This window comes from Pararge aegeria, chromosome 1 (assembly GCF_905163445.1).
Source record: "Pararge aegeria chromosome 1, ilParAegt1.1, whole genome shotgun sequence".
In the NCBI taxonomy this organism is placed as follows: Eukaryota; Metazoa; Arthropoda; class Insecta; order Lepidoptera; family Nymphalidae; genus Pararge; species Pararge aegeria.
Window position 1 is genome coordinate 18,208,291 of NC_053180.1, and position 19,704 is coordinate 18,227,994.

General features: G+C 35.8%; 1 protein-coding gene across 2 annotated transcripts; it reads right to left on the reverse strand.

The window, feature by feature from the left end:
* Positions 1-1,306: 1,306 nt before the first annotated feature.
* On the reverse strand, positions 1,307-18,056 carry LOC120623860. Of its 2 annotated transcripts, XM_039890136.1 has the most exons (13): positions 17,977-18,056; positions 17,669-17,791; positions 16,506-16,643; positions 15,182-15,640; positions 14,040-14,355; positions 12,752-13,012; positions 11,145-11,289; positions 8,384-8,436; positions 5,257-5,367; positions 4,595-4,689; positions 4,097-4,192; positions 3,318-3,491; positions 1,307-2,519 (listed from the first exon to the last, which is right to left on the reverse strand). In XM_039890136.1, the coding sequence occupies exons 2-13, from the start codon at positions 17,768-17,770 to the stop codon at positions 2,220-2,222; spliced, it is 2,250 nt and encodes a 749-aa protein (XP_039746070.1). In that variant the 5' UTR covers positions 17,771-17,791; positions 17,977-18,056; the 3' UTR covers positions 1,307-2,219. The 2 variants fall into 2 exon arrangements, with proteins under 2 accessions (XP_039746070.1, XP_039746079.1); XM_039890145.1 differs by lacking the exon at positions 17,977-18,056 and having other exon boundaries at positions 17,669-17,847.
* Positions 18,057-19,704: the final 1,648 nt, after the last annotated feature.

Genomic DNA, 19,704 nt, shown 5'->3' on the forward strand with positions numbered 1-19,704 from the left:
ATAACGTAGACAATTGACATTTTCATATTAATTCCAATTTAAACAAGAAAAGTTTCAAATGTTATTAATAAAATTTTCTAAACAAAAAAAAATATTCGCGACAAAGTAAGAAATGTTTGTATAACTTCGTTATATCTTGTGCGACAATAGAAAAAATAAATCCGACCCTATGATTTTGTGTATACCCGAAAAATAAAAAATGGAATTCCTTGGGAGATAGTCCATAAAAATTAAAGAACAATGATGAATGAATTTTTGGTCATCAAAAATTCAAATTCTAACATCATGATAAAGGCAATATTAATATAAAATCGAGACAGTTTCGAGAGATTCCCATGTTTATATAATTAACTTATACATAAAATCAAAACGTAACAAAAGTTATTAACATGATTCTTAAATAACAAAACAATATTTATAAAATCAACAACAAAGAAAGCTTCTTATAAAAATAAAAAGTACGAGCTTAACTATTATATTATTTCGTCTTTGTAAGCGCTAGACCACACTGCAAAAATGTCCGTGCGTTTTATATTCCACGTGGAATCTCACGCAAAACGCACTGGGAATAAATATAATTTTTGACAGTTTATACAATAACATACAACTTCATACAGAACAAATTTTCGCGCGGATTTAAACAGCATCGCGTGTGGTAAATCGAAAGATCATGTATGTATATGTAATGTGAAGGTAAATGTTTGATCCTTGCGTTGACTTTTTTTTCAGTGCGGGTTTTGGCAGTTTTGGTAACACTAGGAACTTTAAAGATATTAACAAATAAATTCACTGTGCTTAGTTTGCACTGTTTGGTAACTAATGTGGTTTAGACAAGTACCACTTGAGAACGTGTTTTTAACACACACTACATAATAAAATATATAAATTTAACATAGTAATAAAACGTTTCTTATAATCTCCATTCTTGTGCTAAATTGTGAACTAGTAACGAAACATGAGCGTAGAACAGTTTATTAATTCTTCGCACTTTGCATCAAGTTCACCCATTTTCCTGATTTTTATTTGGTTTATGAAAAAGGATTCTGGAGTGGCTAATACCTGCTCTAGAATCATCCAAACGCTCACTTTTGAACACTGGAACAGTGATAATTCTTGCCGCGATTAGCGATGCGAAGCGATAAGCTTATAATAAAGCTTATCTGATTGCTACAAGAAATAACCAATCATGGCCCTAATGCAGTAACGTGCAAAGCAAGTGGTTAAGAATGTGTTTCGATAGGCATGTGAAACTCTGTTAGTTAAATATCATTAACACGATCTAAAACCGACCCACTACAGAGCACGGATCTAATCTCAGAATGAGATGGGTTAAGGTAAGGTCGGCCCACCACGCAATTATAATTTTTCACCGAATACTTAATAACTCTGCCCACATCGCATATAAGTTAGTTAATGCTACGCCACTGTATATACAGAATATTATTAAATGTATAAAATAGTAAAGAAAACCACAAATGACAAAAAAAAATTAAGCTGGCCAAAGCGTGCGGGGAATTTTGCCGAATACTTTATAACTCTGCCCACGTCGCATATAAGTTAGTTCATGCTACGCCACTGTATGTACAGAATATTAATAAATGAATAAAATATTTAATAAAAGCACAAATGACCAAAAAAATTATGCTGGCGAGGATCGAACCCGGCTGCCCCGAAAGGAAAGCCGAAGTGATAAATAAGCTATCACCGCTTTTATATTTAATTTCTTTGAGGTAACTACGACAAGACTAATTTCTTAAATACAAACATACTACACTAAAAGAATGAATCCTGTATGAAAAATTAGATTTAAATTTAAACAACTAAATATACAAAATCGGTGCTAGCCTTAGTGGTGAGGACTTCGGAGGTCCGAGTTCGAATCCCGTCACGACCCTCTTAACTTTTCAATGTTAAATATCAAAACATCGTGAGGAAACCTGCATGCGTAAGAGTTTGAAGATTATTCCCAAAGGCGCATGAAGTCCACCAATCCGCATTTGGCCAGCGTGGTGGACTAAGGACCATTCTCATTTAAGAAGTAGTGGGTCGGTATTGGGTTGATATGACGAGATATAATGTTATATACAAACTTATGTAAAAGTAATATATGGCGAATTAAAAAAATGGATTGTATAATCCATTTTTTTAAAAAAAGCATAAAGAAAAGTATAGTTCTTCATTTAGACCAGCTAAATGAGTTAGAGATAGAGAGTAGATATTTAATTAAAAATCCTAACAAACACAATAATATGAATGTCATTCAAAGATGGATGACCTACCACGACTTTGTTAGGCGATTGAGTTACTAACTCCCTGTTTATCAGTTTTAAGTTCGCACTGTTCGGTAGAAGATCGAGTTTGGACAAGTCTATTTTAAGGCACTTAGCGTTATTCTCGTATGGTAAGTTGGGGGGCAGAGTGGGTATGTGGCCGGTCCACGAGAACGGCTCGCCGGTGATTTTGTTGTACAACGTTATCGAAACGATTTTTTCCGACGGCTCCGGTTCCGTTGATAGCGACTGGAAAGAAAATTAAGAACATCTAAATAATTTCAAGAGTTGAACTATAGAGACTTTTTCCCCAGTACTTTGACAACACCTTAATGAAGGAGTTGATCCAGTGAGACTTTTTCCCCAGTATTTCGACAACATTTTCATTAAGGATTTGATCTAGTGAGACTTTTGCCCCCAATAGTTGTACATAAAAACTGTTTTAAGAGTTGAACTAGTGAGACTTTTTCCCCAGTACTTTGACAACATCTTAAGTAAGGAGTTGATCTAGTGAGACTTTTGCCCCCAATAGTTGTAAATAAAAATTGTTTTAAGAGTTGAACTAGTGAGACTTTTTCCCTAGTACTTTGACAACATCTTAATTAAGGAGTTGATCTAGTGAGACTTTTGCTCCCAGTAGTTGAACATCAAAATTATTTTACAAGTTGATCTATCATTGAGACTTTCACTCGCCCCAGAAGTTTAAATACATCTAAATTATTTAAAGAGTAGTAATAGTCAGACTTTTCCCCCAGTAATTTAAACCGAAAATCATGTCAAGAATTGAACAAGACAGAGTTTTTAAAGCTGTTCAACAACATCTAAATTAAAGAGTTGATATAGTGAGTTTTTCCCTCAGTAGTTTGGCATCAAAATAAATTCATGAGTTGAACTAGAGACTTTTTCTCAACGTAGTTTAACAACATCTAAAATGAAAAAAGTTGATCCAGTGAAATTTATTTTCCCGGTAATCAAACTAAATCTAATTTATTACAAAAGTTGACAGAATCTTTCCCCATTGGTACAACTGTAAGTAAACTAACTAACCGTCAACGTAGCCATAAAGCATCCAGGATCTTCGTACTTCGCACTTAGCATGTAGAGCATAGAGTCGTACTCTATGACCCTGTTGAACCAGACTCGACACTGAACCAAGCTCTCGAGCGTATACGTTGTATTCCATTCGCTTTTATACTGTTTATGTATGGATTCTGTGTGTGCCTGAAAAGAAAGGACATTAAGAAATTTGTACATTTTTTTATAATAAAAATAAATCCTTTACTTGCATTGATAATTCGATCGTGCTACATCCATTTTCCAGCGTGCACGTTTAAAAGTTTTCGACTTTATCGATTTCATCCAAAAACAAAATCAAAGTTGCGCAGATAATTATTTAAAGATAACATAACGATTATTGTCCATTTTCTATATTAAATCTATGTTTTCCTTGTATTTTCCTTTTTTTGTTGTGTTGCAATAAAGTTTGTTCTATTCTATTTTTTCTATTCTAAATCTATCCGTAATCTATAGATTTATTATTTTTATCTAATAAAAACTTCGTTTAATATAACTGTCGGTAGTTTAAAAAAAATGAGTTTCTGGAATGTTTTAAAACACAATTGGATCCGGTAGGTGGCGCTGCTTTAATTTGGCGTGCACTTACCAGGCTATGCATATAGCAGCAATATTTCATAAAAGGGCGAAAATCCTCCTCTTATACCAGTTATACATAAATTTTAGAGCAGGCAACACTTTTGTGCATGTATGAAGTGTACGCCACTGCTGCCGGGTCCGCAAGTAGAAAATCATCACGAAAATATAAATACCTTTCGTATATGACCTTCAAGTATGATCTTGGGTCCAGCCCAAGAACAAAGCACGCATTGAATGCGCGTATTCATACCCATCCGCTCCATGTAATCCTATAAAGTAAGAGAAAGTAAGTAAAAGCGGTGATAGTCTAGTGGCTAAGGCTTGGCTTTCCTTTCGTAGAGACCGAGTTCGAGCCCCGGCACGAACCAATGACTTTTCAGAGTTATGTGCGTTTTTAATTTAAGAAATGCTAATATTACTAGCTGTAAACGGTGAAGGAAAACATCGTGAGAAAACCTGCATGCCTCAGAATTCTCAATAATGTTCTCAATGGTGTGGAGTCGACGAAACTGGTACCGCACGGTACCAGCGTGGTGTACTACGGCCTTAACACCTTCTCATTGTGGGAGGAGTCCCATGCCCTGTAGTGGGCCGGTTCAAAGGCTCCGGCACAGTAATAGTAACGATCATTGACGTCGATGACGCGAAAAATTATTTAAAAAAAAACTTACCCCATCTTGACTGATAATCTCGAGCGCATCTTCCACCATCTCGGGAATACTGGCGGAAGTGTCCATAGTATCTACTGACGACGAGCTACTGTAATCTGTAATAAGAAAAGAGGAAAGCATTTTTACTCAGCATTCGTCGCCATTAAATAATATATCCTTACAAATATTATAAATGTAAAAAAGTGTTTCTTTTTTTGGTTTTTCAAAATTCAAAATTCAAAATTCATTTATTTCAAGTAGGCCTAATACAAGCACTTTTGAAACGTCAAGTCTGTCCGTGTGTAGTGACTCTACCACCGGTTCGGAAGGCAGATTCTACCGAGAAGAAGCCGGCAAGAAACTCAGCAGTTGCTCTTTTCCAACATCAAAAATTAACATTTTATATTTTAACATTTATTTTTCTATCTTGTGAGAGATGAAAGCGGAGCCGGATGCTTCCAAGCAACCTTTCCTTACGTTAAGTCCTAAATAAGCAAACAATCAACAGCTACCCTTTTGGAGTAACACGAGTTCTATCCCTAATACACTTCGCACTCGGCCAGCGTGGTGGACTACGGCCTAAGCCCTTCTCATTCTGAGAGGAGACCAACAGGGTGAAAGATATCTCGACAGGCTTGCTTTTTTGTAAATTTTAAACTATTGGATTGTCCGACTTTGCTCACCTGTGGTTGGTCCATAGTTTCTCCCTATTGCAGGTTGCAGTTGCAGAAATTCTTGTAGACGCATGTCAGAGTTAAAGGTATATTGATAATTATTATTATCCAGCATCAACGCTGAAAACCAAAATTCATTTATTTCAAGTAGGTATAGTCTATGTTTGTAGTGACTCTACCACCGATTTGGAAGGCAGAGAAGAACCCGACAAGAAACACGGCAGATTGCTAACAAATTAGTAGTAATAAACCAAAATTCACCAATACAATAAACCCAAAACCATAAATATAACCATAGAAATTAGGTTACTGAAGGGCCTCATACCATCACCATCATCATTATTTTAACCAATCGACGTTCACTGCTGGACATAGTTCTTTTGTAGGGAGTTTCGCAATACACGGTCCTGGGCCGCTTGAATTTAGCGGCTACCAGCTACTCGCCTGATGTTATCCGTCCACCTCGTTGGCGGCCGACCTACGCTGCGTTTACCGGTGCGGGGTCGCCATTCCAGCACCTTAAGACCCCAACGTCCAACGGTTCTGCGAGCTATGTGAGCTGCCCATTGCCACTTCAGCTTCGCCACTCCCTGAGCTATTTCGGTAACTTTAGTTCTTCTACGGATCTCCTCATTTCTGATTTGATCACGTAGAGATACTCTTAGCATAGCTCTCTCCATCGCCCGCTGAGTGACTCTGAGCCTTCTTATGAGGCCCATAGTTAGCGACCATGTCTCAGTTCCGTAAGTCATGACTGGCAACACGCACTGTTCGAAGACTTTAGGAACTGAGGAGATGTCACGAAGTTTCCAGAACGCTGCCCATCCGAGTTTGATTCGGCACCTCTTGCTCGAAATTCGACCTACCTAACTGGATCGTGTGTCCTAGGTATAAGTATTCGTCTACAATTTCGCTTATGGCTTTCTGAATATACATAAATAAATTATACGCAGGCGTTATTTTAATCCCATCTCGAGAACCAGGAAAATCTGTACGGTGCAATTTGTTTCTTTAATCAGTGGCTTTTATGAAATGCACTTGCACAATAAAGGAACTTTTTTAGAACATAATATTATTTTTGCATGTCTACTAACATTTTACTAACATATACTAAAATAAAGTTAATGCATTGTACACGGATCTCTGTAGATACAAACATATTATGGAAACGCATAAAGTTAAGAAACTTTTAGAATTCTAACAGATTAACAATTACCTAAAAATAATAATATACTTTATTGGGCACAATTATAGTGGTATACAAAAAGACACATGAGTTAACAGTTAAATGATCTAAGCAATTGTTACAGCAATCTATGGTTAGATAAAAATTGTATATATCGATACAATAGGAGGTGAAAAACTTCGGCCTCTATACTAGGATTTCAGTTGAAAATGATGTTATCGAAATTTAAATTAGAATTAAGCGAATCTAAGGTTTATTCGTAGGGAGTTAAGATTTTTTATAAGGATAAAGGTTTCTGTCGCATTGTGTTATTACTAGTATTTTGAATTTCCTTTCTAGAAAAAAATACATATTGACATTAAAAACTTCTGTGGTGCCAGCAGACAGAGCGACGGTTGGGTAGAGCATTTTCATCTCTACCCGCGTAATCCCTTTAAATGCTTTGGAGTCGATCATCGGAATTTGTATCTTGTTACCACTATTTGCGTGTGAACACAGAATTAAGAACATACAGAAACCGTGAACACGACTAATATTAAAGCATCAAAAACCACTCCACTTTAGAATGGTTTCTCGAACAAACGGTTAGTCACTTCATAACATTTTGCAGTAGACAGTTATTATTTTACCTGTACTGTTCTAAACGTTAACCATAAAATGGGAAAATGGGAAAGGGTTTGTGAGCTAGCAACAATCCACGGGTGTAATGAGAGACGTGCGCGGGACGTTTTTTGTTTTGTGGACATTACCCTGCATACAATAATGGCCGAATGAGGATTCTGTATTTTCTTAATTCAATGCGTATGAATTTACGCCGTGCAAAGATAAAATGCTCTACCCTACCCTAACCGGTGTGCGCTGGCTATCATATACAGGGCTCGGAAACCGGAAACAAATGTCAACCGGGTTAATTGGAATAACTTCGGTTACGGTTACGGTTTCAATTTCTTTAACCGGTTAAGAGAAACCGATTCTCATTTACTCAATAGATTGAAATGAGCCGGTTTTCCGAATTTAATTATCATTTTTTTATGTGATTTGTTGCACCAAGTAATCTGAAGCGGCAGGACGTTTAAAAGGTTATAAGTTATTATATTTTTCTTAAATTGTTCACTTTTTCTTTGAAATTAGCTAAAAGTGACGTCTTATTATGGGTATCTAAGTTTTTTTAAACCTAAAACTTGGCTTATCCTATTTAAACATCTTGATTTATAAGAATCGACACAAATCTATTAAAAAAAGATGTATAATTTATATAGGCATTTGTCAAAGGGACTAGTGCCTCTTGAATAAACCGATTAATCAAGGTTTAATAAACGTTTTGGGAAGACGAAACAAAAAAAACCGCTGGACCAAACTGAGTTACGCACAATAGAATACAGTGGCGGGAGCTAGAGGAGGCCTCTGCCAATAGGCAAACTGCAAAGCGCGACTTAATTTAATATATTTTGAAATTAAATGAAATTTTATATTTGCCTTCAGAATTGCTTACAATTGCGTACAAAAAGATATCTAACAGAAAAAAAAATGATTAGAAAGCATGTGGACAAATAGGTTTCCGCCTCAGTACGAAATTATATAGTTTAGTTATTTTTTTTTTCATTATTCTAAAAAAGGTATCAACAAATTTAAATTAATGTAATAATAATATTTTTTTATGATAAATAAAATGAAATGAAATCAATGAAATTATAAATGATTTTTATGAACTTAAATAATGTTAATATGTATTGTTTTATAGCATGTTTCTAGAAATAAAGGCTATATAAACGTTATGAAATCTTTCGCTCAATTAGCGGTATTTTCGGTAACTTGTAGCATTTCGGTCCATTCAATCATTTAACCGGTAAAACGCAGAACATTAAAATAAAACCGGTTATTAACCAGAATTTTTCGGTAAATTTAAACCGATTCCGAGCCCTGATTATATAGCAAATGATAGTGACTTACAATTAACATTCAAAGCATCGTTAGCGGGTGCCGACTTCGACTGGAACAAGGCCCTGCAAGCCACATGCAAGCAGACACGCCGGCGCACAAGCGAACGGAAACGCAACGTGCACGTGAACGTTAATGCGAAGCCAACGTGTACACACCACATACAAAGTGCAAAGAAAAATGTAAGCGATCGTGTACACATAACACACAAAGTGCAAATAAATGTAAGCGTGAGTGTACATACAATATACAAAGTGTTGGATAGAAGCAGGCGTTACTTTGCGGAATTCCATGATATATTATGAAAATTAAATTATTTACTTTCCGCGGGGTATAGCAAATTGAGCTTTATTTTCATAACGTACAATGTGGAAAATATTTAAATGTGTGTATACACACCGCATCATCATCATCATTAAATAATCCCATTAACGGCCCACTGCAGGGCGCGGACACACATGAGAATGAGATTGGTGGACTCCATACGCCTTTGAGCACATTATATAGAACTCTCAGGTATGCACGATGTTTTCCTTCACCGATATTTTAATTACATAAAACGCACATGGCTTAGAAAAGTTAGTGGTGCGTACTGGAATTTGAATTCGATCCCCTGAAAGTGAAGTCGAGGTCCTACCCAATGCGCTCTTACCGCTTACATGCCCTACATGATACCATGCCACATATATAATATATATATATATATATATGACATGGTAAAGTGTTTTTAGACTGATTATGATGATGATGAAGAGGTGGTTTAAAAATGTTATATTAGTCTTATACTAATAATAAATAAAGCTGAAGAGTTTATTATAGTTTTATGAGATGGTAATTACAAAAAAAAAACCGTCTAAGTTTGTTGTGGGCCTCTTCTTAGACCAGGGCGCGTTTGGAACCCTCGTAGCTTTAGTTTTAAGTTGACGAATTTAGTTATCGCCATCAACTCACCATGTTATATTTTACATGTAATGTACGCATCAAAATTGCCATATATGTGCCTATTTGAATAAAGAAATAAAGATATAAAAAGAAACCTACGATTTTTAAACATTCTTCGTTGGTGCTATGTTCCTATTGGCCTTAGCGTGATGCTACGAGTATGTAGCCTATAGGCTTAATCGATAAATGGGCTATCCAACACTAAAAGAATTTTTCAAATCGGACCTGTATTTTCTGATATTATACATAGAGTTCAAGTAAACAAACAAACGAACTCTTCAGCTTTATGTATTTGTATAAGATAGGTATGGTATTTATTCACAAAATGTGGAAAAAAAGTATCTTGTCAATTTATGTGTTGTTTGATTTTGTTTTCAACAAAATAATAACAAGTATATAATTATATCAGAACACACAAAAAGAAAAGTGGTATTAATATTTACAAGAGAATTTTGTGTGTGTGTGTGTGTTTGTGTGTGTGTGTCATAAGGGTGCAAATAGATGAAGAAACAGCCATATTCAATATGGATTATTGTTTTCGTTTGCAGAACAATGAGGTCTCAATGTTTAAAGTAATCTTTAACTGATGATTTTTGAAGTTATACTTACTTCTTTTGGCGCGATGGAGAAAAATGATGAGAGTGAATATTTTAGATGCGCGCGCATAACAACACCTGAATTATTTGACGTAAAGTTAGTTCTAGGTGGCAAGAAAATCTATGTTCAAGTTGTATATTCTAGTATTTTTATATTTAGAACACGTGTTTCGTGTTTCGAACAGTACACAGTGTGAGTAAATATATATTATTACGTTAATAAAACCTTTTTTCTTTCCAAATAAAATCTTTTTGATTAATTTTAATGTTTATTGTTAATCACTACTGCATTTTAGTTATTTTTTTTCCATATGCCAAAGAAGTATAACTTCTAACGCGTGTACATAATTACACACACTCTTTTTGTTTTTTTGTCATACCTACTTATTTAAATCGTCTATTTGCGCCCTTATGTATTAAATACATTGCAATTTCAGGCTTTATGCGATCAGCACCAAATTAGAATAATTGTGATATGATATTATGATAAATAACAAGAGCAATTAGCGAAAAGTAGAAAAGCTATTAAGATATTAATTAGTAAAAAAGCCTAAAATCTCCCATTTGTTTTAGTAAATTAATTTTAGAAGAGATTCAATTTCATATCTTTATATGAATGTAATTACCGATTATAATTTTTAAATCTATTTTGAAATTTGTATTTTAGTTGTTTTTATTTTTTTATGTGTAGGTAAAACATTTTAGTAAAAATATTAAATGATAAAAAAACAATGCGTTATGTTTTGTCTTTTTACTACAAGTTTTAACGACCTTTCTGGGGCAGCGGTGAGCGGTGCGGTTTCAAGTGGGAAGTCCCGGTTTCGAACCCTGGCAGAGGCAATTTGGCAATTTATAATTTCGGATTTTCTCTGGGCTGATAGGCTTCGGCCGTGGCTAGTTACCAACAAAGACTTTGACTGCAATACAACCTGGTCATAGGAGAAGATGCAGTCTAAGATGGTAGTGGGTGGAATAGTTACGGCTATTGCAGTTAATTTAAAACCCTAATCGTTTTCTACACATCGTACCGGAACGCTTGATCGCTTGGTTGCACGCCTTCAGCAGAACAGACAGAGAATATTTAAAAATTACAAATTCCCAGATTGTATCTTCCGGGGTTTGACCCGGGACTTAAACTATAACATCACAGCGCTCATCACTGGGTACGGTCATCTATATTAAGTGCTGCTTTTTGAGCTCACGAGTTAATGTAAAAATATCTTTTTAAAACTTACACAGTAGGATAAGTTCTTATGGTGTCAACACAATTAGTGCACGTAGTGCTGTTGAATGGTCTGGTGACATTTGGTGTGGGCGGTGCTGTTGTTCTGATGTTGTATACGGTTTCCAACGTCGGCTGGGTGTTCATGTGGATTGGAACTGAAACAAGATTTAATACAATGCGTAAATTAAAACCGAAATTAAACTTCACAGGCTTTGCAGGTAAATTATGTATTATCTCTGAGAATTATATTAGAAACCGAAATCCTAATAGTTTTTGAACCACTGCCATAGTTTTTACTGAAAGAAATCAGATACAGCCCTAACATCCCATTCAAAATTAAAAACTTGTGACTCCTGTCACTTTTATAGGTACTATGCGCGTGTCGGTCTTTTATCTTTAAGTGTTTACTTATGACAACCCTTGTCATAAGTAAATACTTAAATACACACAAAATAAATATGCTTTTTTTATTTACTATTTTTACAGGGTGATTTCTTATGCAATATACTCAAGCATCCTTTAATATTATTTTGAAATTCTGTTGCACGTTGTATATGTATATTTTTTATCATTATTACTTTAATAGCAGGTAAACGACCAAGGGTAAACCCCCTTTGTTGTTTACCTGCTATAAATGATGTTAAGTGCTCACCGCCGCCCATGAACATCTGCAGCACCAGAGGGGCTACCGCATCGGTTGCCGGATTTTAAGGAATTTGTTTATCCGCCCCTTGAATAACCCTAGATTTTAGTTTGGAGGGAACATAGCAGATCGGACATCGTTCCAAAATTTGCATGATAAGAACGCTTTTGACACTCTTCCGTTTTTTTGCTGTTCTTCTTTTGTTTAGAAGTACGTGATGGACCAAGCAGATGGCCCCCCTGATGGAAAGTGGAAAACCATCGCCTATAACCAGAGGAATACTTCGCAAGATGCGAGGATTCGAGGAACAAGTTCTGCAATGTGTGTGTCCATCAAGCTGAAGCATAGTTGTTAAGACGCATTTGCCTGTAATTACACCGGCAACCACGGCAGTCCTACACCCCAACCCCCTAGTGGTCGAGGCATCCAGCCCCAGACGTTGAGCTCAGGCGGCAACGTCCGAAACATGTCCTTTACGACCCTGACGATCAAATTACTACTGACAATGTGTCCCAACAACACACACACACACACACAGCCAACACAGCGACTTCGCCGGTGAAGACGAGGGCCCCGATTTCTGACTTCATCCGAACGTGGAATGGACCCTTACCACGGTCATGGGCGCGTTCGGACTAAACAATAATTAGTCCAAAAGTCCACCAACACTCAGATTCACGTCGAACCGAACCGAGGTCTTCGCAGGAGGCACTCTCGGGTCGATGTCGCGACGTCGCGTCGCAGCAACCCCTCAGGTGGTTATCGGCAATTATCCGAAACCGTCAACCCTTCAGACCGGAACACATCCATGGGATCCCTAACTCATTGTTATAATCTTTAAATCTAAATCTAGTTCTGTTGCCATAGTATCACTGACCCCATTTGGACTTAAATATAAACAATTATGGTTGGTTGCTGTGCAATCCCAGGAAAAAGTTAAAAAATGTGTATGATTTTTTGTTTGATAATCTTACCATTTTCTAGTTCTGTACCAACTTGCACATACAATGGTTGGGTTGGATCCCTCCAGTGTACATTACTAAATCTGGAGAAGGCATCATTAATTTTTGGCAACTTCTGCCTACCCATATCCCATATCCTCTGACATCTCAACTGCTCCGTCCGTCTTTTGTTTTCATACTCCAGTAGTTGTGTATCCGATGACAAATCATTTTCTTTAAAATGATGATGTAAAGCTATTTGAGTACTTGAATCACTCGTAATTAAATCCAAACCTGAAATATTACATAAATGATCTATTGATATTTGTGTCATTTTATTTCATGGATAGTAATATATTCTTATTTGCAAAATTGTAAATCTGTGCACGCACCTATATCTTTTCAAAGTTATGTGCGTTTTAAGTAATTAAATTATCACTTGTTCCAAAGATGAAAGAAACATCGTGACGAAATCTGCATGCCTGAGAGCCTCAATAAAGTTCTCAAAGGTGTGTGGAGTCCACCAATCCGCCCGCACTGGGCCAGCGTGGTGGATACGGCCTTAACCCCTTCTCATTGTGGGAGGAGACCCGTGCTCTGTAGTGGGAAGTTGATAAGATGATGATGATGAAACAGACGTAGAGCATCTGTCGTTTTTCTGTCTACCTTTGCAAGATTCTATGGAATATTCTAAGAATGCTCCCTAGCTTGTTGTAAACAGAATTAGAGCTTGCGAACAGTTGCCTACAGCGTTCTTGCTTGTCCTTGTGTGCTCACTCCCTGAAGCGGCCTCTTCTCGCAATGACCATTCGTTCGGCTGATCTAAAAATTTGTCCAAGAACTCTAGTCCAACGGTCAATAATAACAACCAAGAACTAGAGTTCTTGGTTGTTATTATTGACTGTTGTCATTTTGGTGTAAACACTGGAGATGAGCTCTTACTTACACTAAAAGGTCAAGAAAGAATGGTCTTGTCTAGCTCTGGTTCTTTGTTTGTTTGGTGTAAATGCACTTTTCCATTTGTATGTTTACACACTCTAAGACATACCACTGCAATGACTATTACAGAACAACGTTCTGCTACGTTTATCAATAAGGACTTTATTGAAATTTGTTTGTTATATTTTTAATCATACATCCCATCGTCTGGTGACCCAAGAGCTGGCGCTTATTTAGCCCAACGGCTAAATCTAGAAATTCAAAGGGGCAATAGCGCCAGCATTTTGGGTACCATGCCCATAAGTGTAACAGTTATGACGTGTTATAGTTATTGTAAATATTAATTTTAGTTTGTAATTATTATGACTTATAACTAGCATACCAGATGTGTTAGGATACTGAATCTTCAAATAATTATTATTTTCATTTGTCAAATCCTCAGGCATGTTGATATCAATTTTATCTATAATCTCCTCGATATTTATTTCTGGATTTCTACTTCTGTTGTTTATCTTCATAACATTCACATTACATTTCTGCACTAGTGCATTGATTCTTGTGTAACTACCATCTGTTTTACGTAAACACACACTCTGGTTAGTAGCTAGGTTTCTCGGTACTGTCTCTTCAGGGTTAAGTGGGTATATACCGCTTATTGTTCTCTGGCGCTTTGCTGGCAAAGGGGTCCTTGTTACATCCTGAACACAAAAAATGTACAGCCCTAACTATCTATCTACATATCATAAGAAGCAATGTCATGTGTTACAATAATTTTATAAAGTGGTTAAATAATTAAACTTTTGATAAGTACAAATTCTAGTATTGGCCAGATATTTTATTAACCTTCCTAATAAATAGGTTTTTACAAATACGCTAATATTATTACGCTATCTTTATAAGAACCATCGAACGAGGCAAAGATACCTCCCGGCGTATTAATCTTTATCACTTGTTTACTAGTAGAGTAGTGTAGTGTCCCAGGTTTGTTTCCAGGATTAAGCGAAATTGTTAATTTAAGAAGTAGTGGTTTTTTAGTGATTTAATTCTCCGGCACAGCGGTGACCGCTCTGGTATTAAGTGAGAGGTCGCGGATTCGATCCCCGGCAGGGTCAGTTTCGGAATTAATAATTTTTGAATTTTTTCTGGTCTGATCTGGTGGGAGGCTGCGGTCGTGGCTAGTTACCACTCTATCGACAAAGACGTGGCGCTTAGCAATTTTGTGGTTTTTGGTTGATTAGGAGTATGGATATTTTATACTGCATCATCTCACCAGCTGGTGAGATTGCAGTCAAAGGCTCTTGTGTGTGGAATTAAAAAAAAAAAAAAAACTCAATACGAGAGTATGAAATTTGATGTTGTCAACCATTAGTCTCAGAAAGGGCACTTTCAACAGATGATCCGAGTTGTTATCCCACAATCAGGCCAATCCCCTTTTTCCAAAGTAGATGTTGACTTCATAGCGTATCTTGCATTTAAATTTGCACCCTAAGTGACACACACCAAACAAAATGAAGAGATACTTACCCGCCCATGTGGTATTATGTATTGCCGCTTCAAAAGAGCCCTCGAATTATCTTCAAGCAAGCTCTTATTCCTCCTCACATAACATTTAGCTCTGACGTTAAACTGCGGAAAGCCTCTATTGGTGATAATTTTGAATTTTCTCTCCGTGTCAGAACAGCATTGAGTCTTTATCTCTTCTATATTATTGTTGATTAATGCATAGTTAGGTTTCAAAGTCTTCATATTATAGCTGCGTAGCACTCTGTCACTAGAACTTATAGGAGGCATTATAGTATTTTGAGTATTGGTGATGTTACGCATTAAATTCCTCTTTGGGTTGATGGGTACTATAGCCTTGCACATTATTTCCGGGCTGTACTGCATGTCGACGTTGCTAGAACGTTTGGGTGTTACTGTGATTGGTGGAGAGTAACAGATTGAGTTTCTTGGTTCGGGAATCCTTTGTGAAGAGACTTGGTACTGTAGAAATTAAAACATAAACATAATGGGTAAACATATAACTGAGTACTGGGCTAACTACCTGGTAGTTCAAATTATTATGAAGTAAAAAAATCACACTGGCTTAAGCATACATCATAATGGCATAAGTATACATCAATCATAAGCTCAACTTTTTATATCTTAGGCTAAAATCTAAAAGGTCATAGGTTAAAATTGTATCCACAGACAGCCGATTTGCACAGTTTGCAGCGACCTTGCTTTCTGGGCCCAAGGCTGTTGGTGTTTGTGTGATGAGCATGTCTTTTTTTCAGTGGCTGGGTGTTTATATGTATATATTCTAAGTATTTATGTATATAATTCATAAAAATATTCATCAGGCATCTTAGTACCCATAACACAAGCTACGCTTACTTTGGGGCTAGATGGTGATGTGTGTATTGTCGTTGTATATTTATATTTTTTTATTTTACAGGTTCAGAATGACATACAAGGGTACGGGTCCTACAGCATGCACATCTTTATAAAAATTTGATATTTCCTTACATATAATAACAATCAATTATAATTTTCTATATTGAATTACCTTTATTATAATTTTCTATATTAAAGATCAATTTTTTTCATAATATATTGAAACTTAAATGGTTCTATCTGATCGCAACTACTATGAAGACCTGTGGACAATCCAACACCACACAAACCAGCCAGCTAACACGCCCATTCTTATTAATATGGTTGTTTTATAGGTCACCAGGAGGCAATACAAAACTGCAAAGCACTAAGTACTATTTTCCTTGTATTTTTCCTATTGTGTTGCAATAAAGTTTTTCTATTCTATTCTATTCTATTATGTTTACATCACAAGTCTTTCGTAATTTGTTACCTTAATTTTCCTCAATTGACTTCTCTTTTTAACCTTAGACTGGTAAAGGCGCTCTTGACGAACCCTGTGGATAATACCAACCACCTCTGTATCAGATTTGAATCTCTTAGCTACGATCAGTTCTATCAAGTAGATTTTCTGTAAAAAAATATCCATTACTGTTTTTCATCATCATCATCATGTCAACCCATTACCGGCCCACTACAGGACATAGGTCTCCTACCACAATGAGAAGGGGTTAGACATAATCACACTGGTCTAGTGCAGATTGGTGGACTTCACATGCCTTTTGAGAACATTATGCAGAACCCTCAGGCATGCAGGTTTCCTCAAAATGTTTTCCTTTACTGTCATAGTAAGATATTCAATTGATTAAAATTCATTAACTTTGAAAAATTAGAGGTACATTTTGGGATTCAAACTTAGCCCCCTGGAAGTGAAGCCGAAGTCCATACCACCATTGTTTTCAGTTAATAGAAATAAAATTAATATATATAAACTTCCAGTTATCTAAATCTGTTTACCAGATTTCATACAGTATTAAATATTCCAGAACATTCTTAGCAAACCAGCATGTGAAATTAGTTCAGCAAAATTAAGAAATATACCATATGGATTACACAATTGTTCAAATAATCATCATCCTGAGCCTCGTAGAAGAGGGGGTTATAGAGCATACACCCATGAGGATGCACTAAAGCTAGCTGTGCTCAAATTTCAATATTTGGTCAAACTTGGGAATCAAACACAGGATCTAAAAATCCATAGTTGAACATGCTTACCACTAAACTAATAAGTCCATCATATGAGCTTATAACTCACAGATAAAATATAAACACTTTTATTTTATTATTGGGATAGGATTTCCTTTTCTCCTCTAAGCTAAAGCCCATGCAGTGGGTACCCAGAGGGTATACATAGGTCACCCATCAAATATAATTTACAGAGAGAGATTTGACTGTTGAGCTATTGAGAATAAATTATTACTTTACAAGGCTGGCAACTATTAAAAGCTGTAAGATTCTAATAGTTGCCAGCACAGGTTTATTAATTTTATTGTTTAGGACTTTCTGTTTTATACATTATTTAAATCCCCTTTTGCTTGCCTAGTATGCCTGGACACTGTCGATATAAGCAATTACAAGTACTTATTTAAAAATTACCTTAAAATTGGAAGGCAATCCCATGGATTTAGCCATTTGTTGAAGTTGCCGGTAAGTTCGGTTTTCCAGACGCCTCGCTGTGAGTTCTTCTGCGCTTTCCATTATTGATTACTATCTACCAAACTAAAACCAGAATTTTAGTTACACGTGCAATAAACTGGCATAGAAAAATCACAAGAAATTGACGAAACAAAATTCATGATTTCAATACCCTCTAGCATTGATAATTGATATAGTACTTAAAATAAATATTATAACTGTAAGCATAAATGTTAAGTCTTGAGAATTATGTAATAATTATTAATTACCGCATTGCTTTGTTTTACAATTTAAATTTTGAATTTTCATTTTGTTTCTCAAAACAATCCCGAATCTCGATTCAAATTTTAATTTTTTAATCCGTTCCGCGTTTGAATTTTGCTTACTGTTTTCATCTTATTATCAGCTTTTTAGGTTTACAATTTGCTCTAAGTTAAATGTTCCCTCTGAATCAGAAATATGGTTTTATCACATCAGCTTCTTAATGGCTAATTATTTTTGAATATAAATGGTAATTGAAAATAACACTAACAAAAATATTATATCTTGATGTACAAACGAACCTAGATTTTGCCGAATAATTGTTGTAAAAATAAAACGCAATATGCTAGTATGAACACTTCGCCCATTTAAAATGTTCTAATTATTGTCGCGAGATGTCACTAGTAGTACAAAAAGTGGTGACTAAAATTTGGGGAAGTAGGCATCTAGGAAATAGGATTTCTGCGAATAGCACCAGGATGATCTTAGTAATTACCTCATTTTATTTATACCATTCAGGCCGCAATAGAAATGTGAATTCAAATCTCGGCAGTTGTGAAGCTTTAGAAACAATGCACAGAATAGATGAAAGAATTCTAATCGTTAACCCGTTAAATTGCCTACTTGGGTACAATATTCTATCCTATTCTGTCGACTCCTTGATTCCCAAAGTTTATATTCATAATAATTGTTAAGATCTTTTTTCCTGTCTGATATTTTTCTGTTATCTATGCCCTCTAATAAGTCCTATTAGATTTTTGTTAACTTTGGATAGTTGCTATTAGGTACCGTTACAATGTCTACCATCTTAGACAGCATCATCACTTAGGTACCGGGTGATTGCAGACAAAGAATAACTTGTAGTGAATTATACCAATTCGTATTTAATATATGGTGTAACTATAGGCACCTACTTACTTCTTTTTTTTAAATACTACGATAATATACACACCGCCATCTAGTCCCAAAATAAGCGTACCTAGCTTTTGTTATGGGTGTTAAGATGACTGATGAATATATATTTTTTTATGAATAATGTAGATAAATACTTATAAAATACATATAAACACCCAGACACTGATAAACATTCTTCATTGTACACTGGTAAAATATCACTAAAACCTGCATGCCTTATGCCACTTGGCCAAAGCGATGGACTACGGTCTAAACCCATCTTACCTATCCTGAGACCCATGTCTTCTATAGTCGTAAAAATATAATAGGCCCGTTTTGACGTTTGTCATCGCGACGTAACTAGTTATGGAACCATAAGAAGAGGTACTGGATACTCACGATAAATTAATTCTAGTTTGTATCAGTACTGGATTGATATTATTATGTATTGTAAAGTGTTCGTTCGTTCAAAGTATTCCTTTAACTTCACAACCAATACGCGTAACTGGCTGTTGATTATACGTCCACTTTTCAACATGTTGAAACAGAGTTAGTACTATATAAAAACAAACACAAAAATCGAGTCAAATCACTATGTTTAAATTAATGTCCAAAATAGAAGAGCCATAGTTAACGTAAAAGTAAACAATATATATCAAAATTAAACGAGCGCACAGTCAACTTTACAAGATGAGGAACGAAAAACTGCGCAGTGCGCGCGGGGACGCTTCAGTCATGTGCCGCTTGGTCAGATACATCAACTCAGACTCATTATTTAGAACCCATTTTGAGAACCAAGCTCATTCGTTGCAGTAAAAATAACTACACAATATATAATTTCG

Bases quoted from the DNA above. Each gene is read 5' to 3' on its own strand.
- LOC120623860 (XM_039890136.1), bottom strand. From the start codon at position 17,770: ATGGAAAGCGCAGAAGAACTCACAGCGAGGCGTCTGGAAAACCGAACT. The intron at 15,641-16,505 runs GTAACAAATTAC...TAATTTCTACAG, and splicing joins GTCAATTGAGGAAAATTAAG to TACCAAGTCTCTTCACAAAG. The intron at 4,193-4,594 runs GTAAGTTTTTTT...CTTACTTTATAG, and splicing joins AGATTATCAGTCAAGATGGG to GATTACATGGAGCGGATGGG.